The sequence below is a fragment of the Dipodomys merriami genome, unplaced genomic scaffold (genome assembly GCF_024711535.1).
Source record: "Dipodomys merriami isolate MVZ:Mamm:240054 unplaced genomic scaffold, mDipMer1.0.p SCAF_17, whole genome shotgun sequence".
Classification (NCBI taxonomy): domain Eukaryota; kingdom Metazoa; phylum Chordata; class Mammalia; order Rodentia; family Heteromyidae; genus Dipodomys; species Dipodomys merriami.
In genome coordinates, this window is record NW_027203048.1 from 24,475,172 (window position 1) to 24,489,313 (window position 14,142).

At 42.2% G+C, this 14,142-nt stretch overlaps 1 protein-coding gene across 2 annotated transcripts in view; it reads left to right on the forward strand.

The window, feature by feature from the left end:
- The window catches only part of Prkce (protein kinase C epsilon), a 522,558-nt gene that overhangs the window by 309,742 nt on the left and 198,674 nt on the right, over positions 1-14,142 (forward strand). For both annotated transcript variants that reach the window (XM_070025515.1, XM_070025513.1), the window contains exons 3-5: positions 7,602-7,761; positions 10,806-10,840; positions 12,063-12,148. In XM_070025515.1, coding sequence (XP_069881616.1) covers positions 7,602-7,761; positions 10,806-10,840; positions 12,063-12,148 — 281 coding nt within the window. The remainder of the gene's footprint in view (positions 1-7,601; positions 7,762-10,805; positions 10,841-12,062; positions 12,149-14,142) is intronic.

The following is a 14,142-nucleotide window of genomic DNA, read 5'->3' on the forward strand; positions in this document are numbered from 1 at the left end:
AATATCAGTGTATAGTAGAATATAAATTATATATAATAGGTAATATATGAATAGATCATATGCAGATATATACACAGTTATGTACTTATTTTCTCACATCATATGTACCTGATATATTAACCCCACTATGAGAGCTGCATTTTATTTAATTGGATTATTTTTATGACAAGACTTTTTTTTTTTTTGCCAGTGCTGGGGCTTGGACTTAGGGTCTGGGCACTGTTCCTGAGCTTCTTTGTTCTCAAGGCTAGCACTCTACCACTTAAGCCATAGCACCGTTTCTGGATTTTTTAGAAAAGTTTATTGGAGATAAGAATCTCATGGACTTTTCTACCCAGGCTGGCTTCAAACCACGATCCTCATATCTCGGCCTCCTGAGTAGCTAGGATTACAGGCATAAGCCACTGGTACCTGGCTAAAATTTTAAGTATATAATACATTATTTTTACTGTAGGAACTACACTGTACTGTTAATCTCTAGGACTTGTTCATTTCACTACTGAAACTTGGTACTATCTGACTAATACATCCTAATTTCCCTTCCTTTCCCCACCAAGCCCTGGCAACTGCTTTTCTCCTCCCTACTTCTATGGATCCAACTATTTTAGAGTTTTCATGTAAGTGGTATTACATAGTACTTGTTTTGTAACTGGCATATTTTACTTAGCATAATGTTCTCCAACTTCATGGACACTGCCCCAAATGATCATATCTGCTTCTTTTTATGACTGAATAATACTCTCTATGTATGTATGACATTCCTCCTCCTCAGTTCATCGATCCATGAACACTTAGTTGTTTTTATGTCCTAGCTCATATGAATAATACTGCAGTAAACATGGGAGTGGAGATTAACTTCAAAATCCTGACCTCAGTTTTTTTGGATGTATACCTAGCAGTAGGGATGGGATACTAGATCGTATTATAGTTATAGTTTTAATTTTTTGAGGGAATCTCCTGCTGTTTTCCATAGTGGTCATGCCAATTTACAGTTCCACCCACCATGTAAAAGGATTCACTTTTCTTTCCATCCTTGCCAAAACTTGCCCTTTGCTTTATTTTATAGTCCTCAGCCTAATACATCTAAACTGATATTGTCATTACCCTGGGAATTAATGATGCTAGAAAAGTTATCATAAAACTGCTGATCAATTATATGTCTTCATTGGAGACATGTCCATTCATTCTTCTGCCTGCTTTTAAGTTGGGCTTATTTGATTATGCTGTGGCATTGTAGAAGCTCATCATACATTTTGGATATGAACAATTAATCAGATGTGTAGTTTGTGATGATTTTTTCCATTCCACCTTTTCATTCTGTTGATGCTTTCTTCTGCTGGGAAAAAGAGATTGGGTTTGATAATGCTCTGGTTGTCCAGTTTTTGTAAGCTTTTTGGCTCATACCCAATAAATTATTGCCAAGACCAATACCATAAAATTTTTCTCCTGGGTTTTCTAGGCATTCTATAGTTGTAGGACCTACTTTAAATGTTTAATCTATTTGGAGTCATATGGTAGAAGAAAGATGTCCTATTTCACGCTGTTGCATATGAATATCCAGTTTTCCCAATGCTATTTTTTGAAGAGACTACCCTTTCCCATTGTAAGTTTTTGGCATCCTTGTTGAAGACACATTGACTCTTTTTGGTTATTGTTAAAATATCCATAGCTAGGCACTTACCTGTAATCTTAGCTATTCAGAACACCAAGATTTGAGGATTATGGTTTGAAGCCAAAAGTCCACTCTTACCTCCAATTAACCAACAAAAACTTACAAATGGAGTTGTGGTTTAAGTGATAGAGCACTTACCTTGAGTGAAAAAGCTAAGGCAATGCCCAGGCCCTGAGTTCAAGCCTTAGTATTGATATACACACACAATAAGTCCATACTTTTGACCTACAAATTTAATGGAATCCCTATCAAAATCCAATGGCATTAGTTTACAGAAACAAAAAAAATCTAAAATTCCTTTGGAGCCACAAAAGACTAAATAACCAAAGCAATTCTGAGAAGAAGCACAAAGCCAGATTTCAAAATACATTAGAACTCTTCAGTGCTTAAAACTATATAGTCCTGTCATGAAAACAGGTGCATAGATTAATAGAGAGCACAGGTAAGTCCACACATTTGTGGGAGCTGCATTTCTAGTAACTTTTTTTTGGGGGGGGGTCTGGTCATGGGACCTGAACTAGGCCTGGGCGCTGTCCCTCAGCTCTTCAGCTCAAGGCTAGCACTCTACCACTTGAGCCACAGCGCCACTTCCAGCTTTTTTCTTTTTGCTTATGTGGTGCTGAGGAATCAAACCCAGGGCCTCAGGCATGCAAGGGAAGCGCTCTACCACTGAGCCACCTTCCCAGCCCCATGGGAGCTGGATTTCCAAAGGGAACTTTCACAGCAAGGGAAAATGCTGGAGAGATCCGTTTCTGGTGGAAAATTTTGCACCCCAGCAGGCAGGTTCTGGGGAAGAGAAAGCAAGGAACCTGGTGACTTTTCTTTTGTAGGATATAGACCATTTCCTTCCCTGCCTGTGGGTGACAGGGATGAGGATTCTCTGGCCAGGTTCTTGGCTTCCATGCCTTGAGAAATGGAGAACAGTGATGTTTCACCAGTTATGGGCTCTAGTCCTATTTCCTGTTGGTAGCTTCTCACAGTGGTCTCGTTCAGAGCAATAAGTTGCCCTGTGTCCTTCTGTTTCTTTCACTTCTGTTTCCCTATCTTGAACATAAAATCTGACTTAAAAAGGCAAGGCACATGTGCTATGGGATAGGAATAATAAAAAGCTTTAGGGAAGTTCCACTCAGATCCCCACTTATAAGAGAACACTCCCCCTTTGCCTCACTGCCTAGCCTGCATGAAGAGCTTCCTTCCCCCACCAGCCCCTACAACTTTCAACCCTCCAGGTGTCCACCATCCCTCCAAGATGTCATTAAAAATAAATGCAGTTGAATGCATTGGTTGCCACATTGCCCTATTAAGTCAGTGTAAATACAATCGAGAACATTTCATGGCTGGTCGTTTCTGTAAAAAGCTGAGCAATGAGGCTCTCCGGGAGGACTCAATTCACAATTATGGTAACATTCCTTTGAGAAAATTAGATTGGTCTTAGTACCATTTAAACTGAAAATAGAGATTTGCAGGATGCAAACGACTAGTAAATTTGTAAATCAGATGGCATTTTAAATGCATTAGGAGCTGACTTGCTGCAGAAATATATTCTGTGTGGAGTTTTTGGAAAGAAGGGAAAGATGCTTCTAACAAAAGCATTGCTGTCTCCTGGCCTATAATGCCAAGGACTGGAGTTTGGGCATTAGATTTTTGTAGATCAGTTTTGTATAACCACTAAATAGATCTGATTTTTAATGATCATTTTTATTTTATTACTTGTAAAAATGGGTCTTTCTAAATATAGCAAAAGTAGAAAGGGAACATCAGAAGCACCAATAATTGTATACATAACGTAATGGTTGCTGTGATTCACACGCGCGTGCGTGCGTACGTGCGTGTGCATGCGTGCGTGCGTGTGTGTGTGAAGTAGGTCAGTGAACAAGGCCCAAAAAGTGGAGGGTATTATACTCTCTAAACCCAGAAAATAGTCAGTGACAGAGACTTTTTTAAACAACCACCACTACTAAAAAGGAAACAGAATGGCTTGCAAGGAGTGGGTGGTAGCATAGAAGTACACAGCTTGCCTAGGAACTACAAGGCCCTGAGTTCTCTTCCTTCCACTGAAAAAAAGAGGAGTAGGGCAAAGGAAATCCAGACGGGCTGGAGGCCAGAAAGTAAATGCCTTCCCTGGGTCATCTAAGACTGTGTTGGAAGACTAGGGCACAGTCAATGACCACCTCTTGGAGGCTGCTGCTCTCTGTATAGACCTGGTGATTTGGTTGGTCCCCAGTGTCACCTTTTACCTCCTTCAGTTTAGGGTTTTCTCCCTGCTGCTTCACTGAGCAAACACGCTATCCCTGGATTAAACAGCTGTTTGGGCCATGCATGTGACCCTCCACTGAAGGAGACTCTTGGGAAAGTAGCTTCTTCCCTGACGCTCACACTACTTGGGTAGGAAGTCAGGCATGGCTCATGCACGAAGTGTTAGGGGACACAGACCCTTTCTGGTATGTTCTTAGCTGAGCAGTGCAGATCCTAGGAGAACACTGGCAAGAAAGGTGAGCTTGGCCATTTTGTCCTCGGGGAAGCCATAAGCAGCTCCACTCTTCCCATATTGAGAGCCATTTGGCTGAGAGCTTTGGGATTCCTAGGGAGTTCAAGTTGTTCCTCAGAGCAGGAGGAAGTGGAACATTGGGCTGCTCCCCTATTCTCTGAGCTCCAGTCTGGGTGCTACCACTTAACAGTTGTGTTAACAGGAGCCCATTACCTGTACTCTCCATTCCTTAGTTTACCTACTTGTTAAATGGGTCATAGTGCCCTTCACGTAGTTTTGTGGTAAGGATTCAGTGAGCTACTATACATACTACTTGTAGTACCAGTCAGAGGAAGCTCTTGCAGCCTGTTGGCCATTGCCACTGTCTTCTTAGTTGAGGCAGCCATTAAAAGATATCATAGACTGAACTCTCACTATTTATTTCTCACAGTTTGAGAACCTGGAAGCCTGAGCTCCAGGAACCAGTATGGTGGGGGTCTGGTGAGGATCCTCTTTTTGTTGTTGCTGGTGGTGGTTATGGGGCCTGATCTCTGGGCCTGGGCACTGTGCCTCAGCTCTTCAGCTCAAGGCTAGCACTATATCACTTGAACCACAGCGCCACTTGTGGCTTTTTCTGCTTGTGGTGCTGAGGAATCAAACCCAGGGCCTCATGCATGCAAGGCAAGCACTCTACCCCTGAGCCACCTTCCCAGCACCTCCTCTTTCTACCACGATGTGCTCCTGACAGAAAGCATATTCATGTGTCTTCCTCTTGTAGGGACTTGTAGGCTATCATGGGTGGGAGGCAAGAGTATACCCTCATGATCCCATCTAATTGCCACCTGAAAGGTCCATTTCCAAATATGATCACACTGGGGCTTAGCATAGCACCTGAGAGACGGTGACATGGGTAATTAATTGATATTCATCATCATCATCAGTATTTTCATGATCATCTATTATTTCCTCTTGTAAGAAGTGCTTAGGCTTAGTGCATTCTCACAGTGGAGGGGAGGAAAAAATAAGGTCTTTTGATCTCAACTGTGGTGGTAGGTCTTTTTTTTTAATTTTATTTTATTTGTGAACATACTGTACAGAGGGGTTACAATTACATGGGCAGGATAATGCGTACATTTCTTACCAAGCATTGCAACCTCCTCCTTTGTTTACCCTTCACATCCCTTCCCAGCCTCCCCCCTCCCCCCGCCAGTCCCAATCCTTCCCCCCCCCCCCCCCCCGGCACCGACGTTGTAAAGCTCGTTTTGGACATGACAACTTGTACTTCTCATTGTTGCAACAGGTCCACCTGTATCCTTAAACAACTGGTTTTTCCCCATCTCCTCCACAAGTTATACTGACATCAAATATAGTGAAAGCAGGGATTATACTGAGGGGGAGGGACATACAAAGCAACAAAGAAATAATCTTATAAATGCGTTAGAAACACATGCATGAAAGAAAAAAACATTAAAATACATATCTAAGGGTTCATTTTCCTGACCTCACATTATCTGACCTTTTCCGCTTGACTCATACATATACTAGCTATTACAAACAAGGGAAACCATGGGGCCTATGTTTCTTTGGGCCTGGCTTACTTCACTTAATATAATTTTTTCCAAGTCTTTCCATTTCCTAACAAATGGGGCAATGTCATTCTTTCTGATGGAGGCATAGAATTCCATTGTGTATACATAACACATTTTCTTGATCCATTCATCTACTGAGGGGCATCTGGGTTGGTTCCAGATCTTAGCTATGGTAAATAATGCTGCAATAAACATAGTTGTGCTGGTAGTTTTAGTGTGGTCTTGTTTGTAAACATTTGGGTAAATGCCCAAAAGTGGGATTGCTGGGTCATAGGGGAGTTCTATGTGGAGTCTTTTGAGGAACCTCCATACTGCTTTCCAAAGTGGTTGAACAAGTTTACATTCCCACCAACAATGAAGTAAGGTTCCCTTCTGTCCACATCCCCTCCAGCATCTGTTGTTGTTAGAGTTCTTGATTTTTGCCGTTCTAACTGGAGTGAGGTGGTATCTCAATGTTGTTTTGATTTGCATTTCTTTTATGGCTAGGGATGTTGAACATTTCTTCATGTGTCTATTGGCCATCCTTCTTTCTTCTTCAGAGAAGCTTCTCTTTAAGTCTTTCGCCCACTTGTTTATTGGGCAGTTGTTTCTTTGAGGATTTGTTGTTGGGGGATTTAATTTTTTGAGTTCCAAGTATATTTTAGATATGAGACCCTTGCCCGTTGTATGGCTAGTAAAGATCTCCCAATCGGTGGGCTTTCTATTGATCTTGCTAGCTATGTCCTTTGCCATGCAGAAGCTCTGCAACTTCATGCAATCCCATTTGTCCAACCTTTCTTTGATTTGTTGTGTTTCCGGGTCTCTATTCAGAAAATTTCGGCCTGAGCCAAGGAGACCTAGGGTTTCTCCTATTCCATCCTGTAATGTTTTCAGAGTGTCTGCTTTGACTTCAAGGTCTTTGATCCATTTGGAGTTGATTCTGGTGCAGGGTGATATATAAGGGTCTAGCTTTAGTTTTCTACAAGTAGTTAACCAATTTTGCCAGCACCATTTACTGAAGAGGCTGTCTTTCTTCCATTCTATTGTTTTAGCTCCCTTATCGAAGATTAGATGGCTATAGGTCTGTAGGTTCATTTCTGGGTTTTCAATTCTATTCCATTGGTCCTGAGGTTTGTTCTTATGCCAGTACCAAGCTGTTTTGATTACTATGGCTTTATAGTAGAGTTTGAAATTTGGTATTGATATTCCTCCAGCAGTGTTCTTTCCGTTGAGGAGCGTTTTTGCTATTCGGGGTCTTTTATTGTTCCATATGAATTTTTGGATTGCCTCTTCTATTTTCTTGAAGAATGAGCTTAGAATTTTGATGTGGTGGTAGGTCTTGAACCTTTGGGAAGCTATCTGCTTTTATGGTGCTACATTGCCTTCTCTTTTTGGCCTTGGAAGAAGAATTGATTGTTTCCAGTCTGAGTATGAGGGAGAGGGAAGAAGCGGAGGGTTTTAGTTTTAGGCAGCTACTTCTGAGTTAGGCATCAGGTGAGCAAGTACTCACAGCATGGACTCCTCTCTACTGTTCACATGGTCAGCAATATAGCCCCAGGTTACTGAGTGAGGTGTCCATGGTTGTTCTAAGTTGTGCTAAGATTTGAACCTTAAGTCTTTTGACCCTTAGGCTTTGGAGGGTGAGGGTGGGGGCCAGGGAGAGCTGAACTGGGAGCAGAATCCAAATGGAAGACTCTAAGGACACAGATGGGACAAAGTAGGAAGAACTGCATTCTGGGTCTGAATGCAGAAGCAGTGCTTCTGTCTGAACCCTCCAGAAGCATGAAGGCTGGCCCCCCACCCTGCCTACCTCTGCTTATGGAGGGGTAGGATATTCCTTCAGCAAGAGGGGATTGTTAAGCTGAAGTAACCCATACTGTTTTCTTCTCTCCAGCCCCTAAAGACAATGAAGAACGTGTGTTCAGGGAGCGTATGCGCCCCAGGAAGCGGCAGGGGGCTGTCAGACGCAGAGTTCACCAGGTCAATGGCCACAAGTTCATGGCCACCTATCTTCGGCAACCTACCTACTGCTCCCACTGCAGAGATTTCATCTGGTAAGCTCCTCCTTCTGGGAACCACGTCTAGAATGTCACAAATGACAGAAATGACGAGGGGACTAAATGGATGACCTCTAGCTGGGACGGGGTGAGAAAGCAGGGATGGAGTGGAGATGATAAATTTCACTTAAAAATGTTGATTTCAGGGCTGGGAAGGTGGATCAGTGGTAGAGCGCTTGCCTTGCATGCATGAGGCCCTGGGTTCGATTCCTCAGCACCACATAAGCAAAAAGAAAAAAGCCAGAAGTGGCGCTGTGGCTCAAGTGGTAGAGCGCTAGCCTTGAGCTGAAGAGCTGAGGGACAGCGCCCAGGCCCAGAGTTCAGGCCCCATGACCGGACCCCCCCCCCCAAAAAAATGTTGATTTCAATAAAAGAGGAAGATTTCTCATAAAAGTTAATAATGGATGAAGAAATTATTTTTTCCTAGACACAATCATTGTATTTTAATTTGAAATGATTTAAGGATTTCTCTAATAAAAGTCTTAAGTGTGCTGTATATTGAGTACGATCTTTGGAGGATGGCTCCATAGTATAATTTTCACATCATTTTAGAACTCTAAGTTTCAAGGTTAAGAGATAGTTAGGACTCAGTAAAAAAAGAATATCACCTTCCTTGAATCTCAGCACAATACAAAGCTGACATAAAGCCTTGAAGAATTTGATAATGACAGTAAAAGTTTCCTTTAATTAAATAGGTGATAGAAGACTTAAGGTTCAAATATGTTGTATAGGTTTAATTAAATAGGTTATAGGTTTCTCAGATCTCAAACTTTCACTGGAATTGGTTTCAGAAAAAATGAATTTCACTGTGTATTTTGGGGGAAAAAATGCAAGTAGCAAATTGGCTCATGCCTGTAATCTTACCTACTCAGGAGGCTGAGATCTCATGATTATAGTTTGAAGCCAACCTGGGCAGGAAAGTCTGAGACTCTTACCTCCAATTACCCACCAAAGATCTAGAAGTGGGGTTGTGGCTCAAGCAATAGAGTACTAGAGAAAAAAAAAAAAGAACAACCACCACCAAAAACCTAAGGTACAGTGCTCAAGGCCTGAATTCAAGCCTCAGTACAGCACAAAAAGAAAATTAAAAATATAAATAAAAGCAAGTGGCACTGATGTGTTTCATTTCCAATTACTGAAGAGTTTTTTTTGAGGGTTTTTTTGTGTTACATATTATATGGTGCTGATTCCTGGTGACTTGATACTTCATATCATATTTACATAGTTCAGACTTTAGAACTAATAATGACATGGTGATGGTATTTTTAAAAAATGGAATCCTTTTAAAGATACAAGCTAAATTATTTGCCATGAACTTTGATGTATGAGATTTATTATACAATAATCCTAAAAGAAGAGAATGCTCTGGGTAGGGATGAAATAGGTATAGGCCATTTGATGAAGGTTGAAGCTTTGTGTTGGGTACAAAGGGCCCATTATATTTGCCACTCTAATATATACCATAATGAAGTAAAAAGAAAAAAATGAACCTATTTTCTAGTGTCTGTGACACAGAAGTTCTCAGTAAATGTTCTAACTATGCTATGGCCAAATGAGGTCCCAAACAGCAGCCACACCTGGCGTGGACAGGAAGTCTACCTGGAGGGATGCCATTTCTCTTTCCATGATGATTGGAATTTTGGTAGAATGAGGTCATAGGCCTTTTGTGTGATGGAGGAGGATACAGACACTGGTGCTGGAGTTGGAGGAAGGATTTTAATGAATATCATGCTGGGTCCTATCTTAGACACAAATCTTCCCACTGTATTATGTACTATTAACCATGTTTTACTAACAGGGCTGACATTCAGCTTTGCTGAATGAAATAACAGAGGAACTAATCTGGTATCCTCTTGCTGGGAAATGGCAGAGACACAATTTCACCCCAGGTTAGCCTGCTGTAAAGCTTATGATTTTCCTGACATCCGACCAGCCTTTCTGGCAATTAGTCTGAGCTCCTTGGGTCTTATGTAGACAATGGTCGACACACTTGGTTTTTAACTGGGAGAGCTAGTAAGGCCATGTTTTGGTCTGAACCCAGCCAGAGCAAGAGCACTAGATTCCTGAGGTATCTAGGAGTTGCTTGTCCTAGGTGCTACAAAAACAAAGTGCTAAGGTTGGCAAGGATATCTGAAGTGATACAGCTCAGGGAAAACCTAACAGAGGCAGAAAAACCTGACTTCCAGCCATTGGTACTTCTCATTCCATCTCTCTTCCAAAACTATGTTTTGGTCATGAATTAAGGAGTTGATTGTACAGTCTGAATCTCTTCTATCCCATGAGGGAACACTCTCTCACTGTAGGTTCTGGGGTGTGGCTGGAATGACTCCAGGCCTTCCTGTTGGACTGGGGACTGAAGTACAATAGGACTGATACAGTCTTGGATCCAACAGGGGAGAGCGAGTGAGGCCAAGTATCAGTATGAACCTCCCTAAGGGCCACTTGAATTGACCAATACACTGAGGACAAGGTTGGTCTGTTTCCCTCCAGATAATTCACTGTAACCATGGAAAGAACTCTGATATTGCCTGTTCCCCAAAATGGATTGAAGCCTTTGCCCTGAATATAGACTACCTGTAGCCTTAGATAGTCTCTGGGATGCTCAGGGAATGTTTTCAGCCTAAGTCTTCTCTACCATCAGAACACCCTCAAGAGTATGATCTGGTGCTAGGAGATGAAGAATGCTCATTTTATCTAGGTGGAGATGGATATTGACCTGCCCAAGGCCTGATCAGAGTAGGCAAGGCCATTTATAGCTTGACAGATCACTGCCTTCATTGGCATGACTATCTAGCTGTACATGAAACCAAACCCCAGTGCTGGCCAGACCATGCATCTGCTCGAAGTTCAGGCCATACTCTGTGGCCTATGGGGATACGTGAAGTTACATTGCAAGTGGCAGTAAGACACATTGTTCAGCAGACTCTAGTTCCCAGCACAACCTGGGTAGTGGCCAGAATGTGTGTGTGTGTGTGTGTGTGTGTGTGTGTGTGTATTTAGTAAAGTTTTATTGCCTTAAAGGATTGTGTTCTTTTTTTCAGGGGTGTCATAGGAAAACAGGGATACCAATGTCAAGGTAAGAGATATTTAGTGAATTAAGTCTTTGGAGGACCACACAAAGGTTCAAATCATGATTGCTTGTGGGAAGTGTGGGCTATGTTGGATGACACCTATAGGTTCTGTGTGCTTTACATGCAAGAAGTGGTACCCTGCTTGCTTTGTCCCTGCCCATCCATTATTCCCATGTGTACATACGTGGGATATCTAGTAGCTACCCTCTACCTCCCTGTGTCCCGGCAAAGCCCACAGAAACACACACACACATACACACACACACACACACACACACACACACAGAGCATTTTTGTGGCAGTGGTAGCAGGTAGCACTTCCATGTTCCTAGTGAGGCATGACATTTCAGTTAGAGCCCCCTTGGGGCCCTGTGTTGGGTCATCTTCCTCCTCTCTCATACTTCTTAAAGGAGATCCCTTGCTTGCTTGTTTCGGTCAGGGTCACTAAGTGGTCCTTTTGTTTTGTTTTGTTTAATCTCTACTATGGAATCATTAACTCTTAAAAATTTAAAGCTCACTTGAAGGTATTTCAAGTTGTTTGGCTACAATGCAAGGTTAGATTATACAGAACTGGAGGGTAAAATTTTAATATGGTCATATTTAGGCTTTCTTGGGGGTGAGGCGTCAGCTCAATCTTCTGACCAACACCCTCTAAGTTGGGCCTTTCCTTCAAGGGAACCTGTGATGGTCTGTTAGAGGTCACTGTGTCTCTGGTGATGTACATGAGCAAAACAGAGTTACCCCTTCAACCACCACTGGCCCACATTTCCCATGGTCCTCCAGATAGAACTAATGGCCATGTCTTGTTGTACATATTGAATTCAACAGCATTGTTAAAAGTTTGGCATGTGATGGCACAACCAGATGTTTCCAAAAGTCTTAGAGTGTCTGTGCCACTGCTGCAGTTCTCTCTCACATCCATCACCCTGGCACGATTCTTAGTAAGGGATACCACACAACACCTTCAATAGAGAAGTCTCCGTGGGATGGCCCATCCTGGCAGATACTACAGCAGGAAACTTTTTGGTTTTCTCAGAGGACATTGCAATGCCTGTAGACATCAATATTTCTTTTCACTTGGGTTCTGGTGGCAAAGTGTTTTGGGAATGCTAATTTAGGGGTATTACATTAAGGCTCCTCTGGGGTCTCCACCAAGACCTGATCAGATCTTGGAAACTTTCTCCCTCCACTTGTCACTCAGCTTTCCCATTGTTTTGCCCTTTGCAGTCTGCACTTGCGTGGTCCACAAGCGATGCCATGAGCTCATCATTACGAAGTGTGCTGGGCTAAAGAAACAGGAAACCCCCGATGAGGTAAATATTTACAACACTGGAGCTCTGAGCTTTCTTCCCTGCCAGCCTCTCCCTTTGCTGCTTCCAATGTGATCCTGAGAAAATCTTATCTCTCCCTATCCTCGCCACAGTCTTCATTGTGTTGTTCAGAAGTGAAGGAGTTTCCATAGTCTTCTGGCATGACATGCGATCTATGGAATGAGTGAGGTTCCAGGTTTTATCTCTGGATATTATCCCAAGAGGAGTCACAAGGAAAATATGAATTCTTATTTCAATATCTCCTAAGAACCCTTAAGTAACTAAATAATGAGTCCATAGTTTCTCCCACATAGGTAATAAACAGAGATAGAAGCATAGCATATAAAAAGGAGCCTTGTTTTTAGTAGGGAAATAGAGAGGAATGAGCAATTCAAAGAATATTTAGGAGGCAAAAGTAACTTCCATGATAATAATAGTAATAGTAGTCACCATTCATTATGGGTTGTCTACTTTATGATGCAAAGACCACAGCACTTTCACATATGTCATTTAATCCTTAACTTTGCTGAGGTAGATAGTCTTTATTATCTTCATCTTAGAACAGAATCTAGAAGCCCAGAAGAGTCAGAGGACTTGTTCTAAGTCACGTTCAGATCCCCGTGGTCTGTGCTTTGACTGCCTTTGACTGCTGCATTATATTGGCTCTTAAATTTAGAAACCTTGGGTGTGTGTGGGAGAGATGGAAGACTACAGTGGAAGAGATGACGTTGATCAAGATGCATTCTACTCAGAAGTTGATGTGTTGAACTGAAACTCCTTTGCATAACTACTTAAAGATAAATAAATTTAGAAACAAACATCAGAAGGAATGTTTAGGGATAAGGAAGCTTGACAACTCAGCATGGGAGCCATTTTCCCCACTGAGCAATCAAAAGAATGGTAGTATTTTTAACAGACTGAGAAACTTTTCTGAGGGAGAGGGCAGGTATGCCTCTGGGTGCAGACGCTATTTATATCCATAGCAGGTGACTTCAGGGGTATACTTTTAATTCTAGGTGAAATAAATGTAATCACTAGGCTACTTAGAATCAGAGTCCAAGAGAAAGACAGAAAGGAAGTCACCCTGAGAAGGCTTGGAATCCCTGGGTCTAGTACAGGCTTATAATTTGGCTTTCTGAAGAAGTAGCTGATGGAGGCCTTCTACCCACTTCTTAAAAAAATAATTTGGCTAAGTAATACCTTTGTATCCAAAACATTTCTCCTCCTGTATCTCCTTTTGCTTTCCTACCATCTCTGGAAAGCAGCAAACACAACAAGGCATAAATGGAGTCTTCCATGCTCCGAAAGGGCAAACTGAGTCTTGAGCTCTACAGTCATTTGCCAAGTTTTTTGTTATGCTTACAAGTACAAGCTAAAAGTTTGGGTCTTCTAATATTTGACCTAACAGTATAACCCTTAATACTTTGTTCTCCTTATTACTTTTACAAGAAAATGGAAGAAGAGGTGGCTTCCTTGCTGTTAACTTCTTCTTATGGGTACTCCTCCATCGGGTACTTCCTATATGACAGGCCTTGTTGCCATATCCCATGGGAGCAAAGAACACACCGGTCCTGTCCTCAAGGACATCTGGAATCTCAGTCTCATCATCTGGAACCTCTGTAGGTTTCTAAAGCTCTTCCTCACTTTCCAGGAAGGGAGGTCCCATAAGACTTCATGCCCTTGTGGGGCTAGAAGGGTGAGCTTTGAAATATACTGCATTCACTTAATCTGTGACCGAATGCTTCCTTCTGTCCTTCTGGAATATTGAACAGTGGAAAGTCTCCAATAAGATGCTCCCAAATTTACCTTGTGTCCCAAGGGACACACTTCAGGGACTCAGAAAATGTGTGTATGTGTGTGTGTGGGGGGAGCACTCTGGGTTTCTTGGTAGGGTGGAGTAGATTGCCCGTCATCCTAACATATACACCACTACCTCATGCTTCCTGAGGTCAGTTTCCTTTAGTGTCAGTGTGTCTGATTTGTTGTGTTGGGTGTAC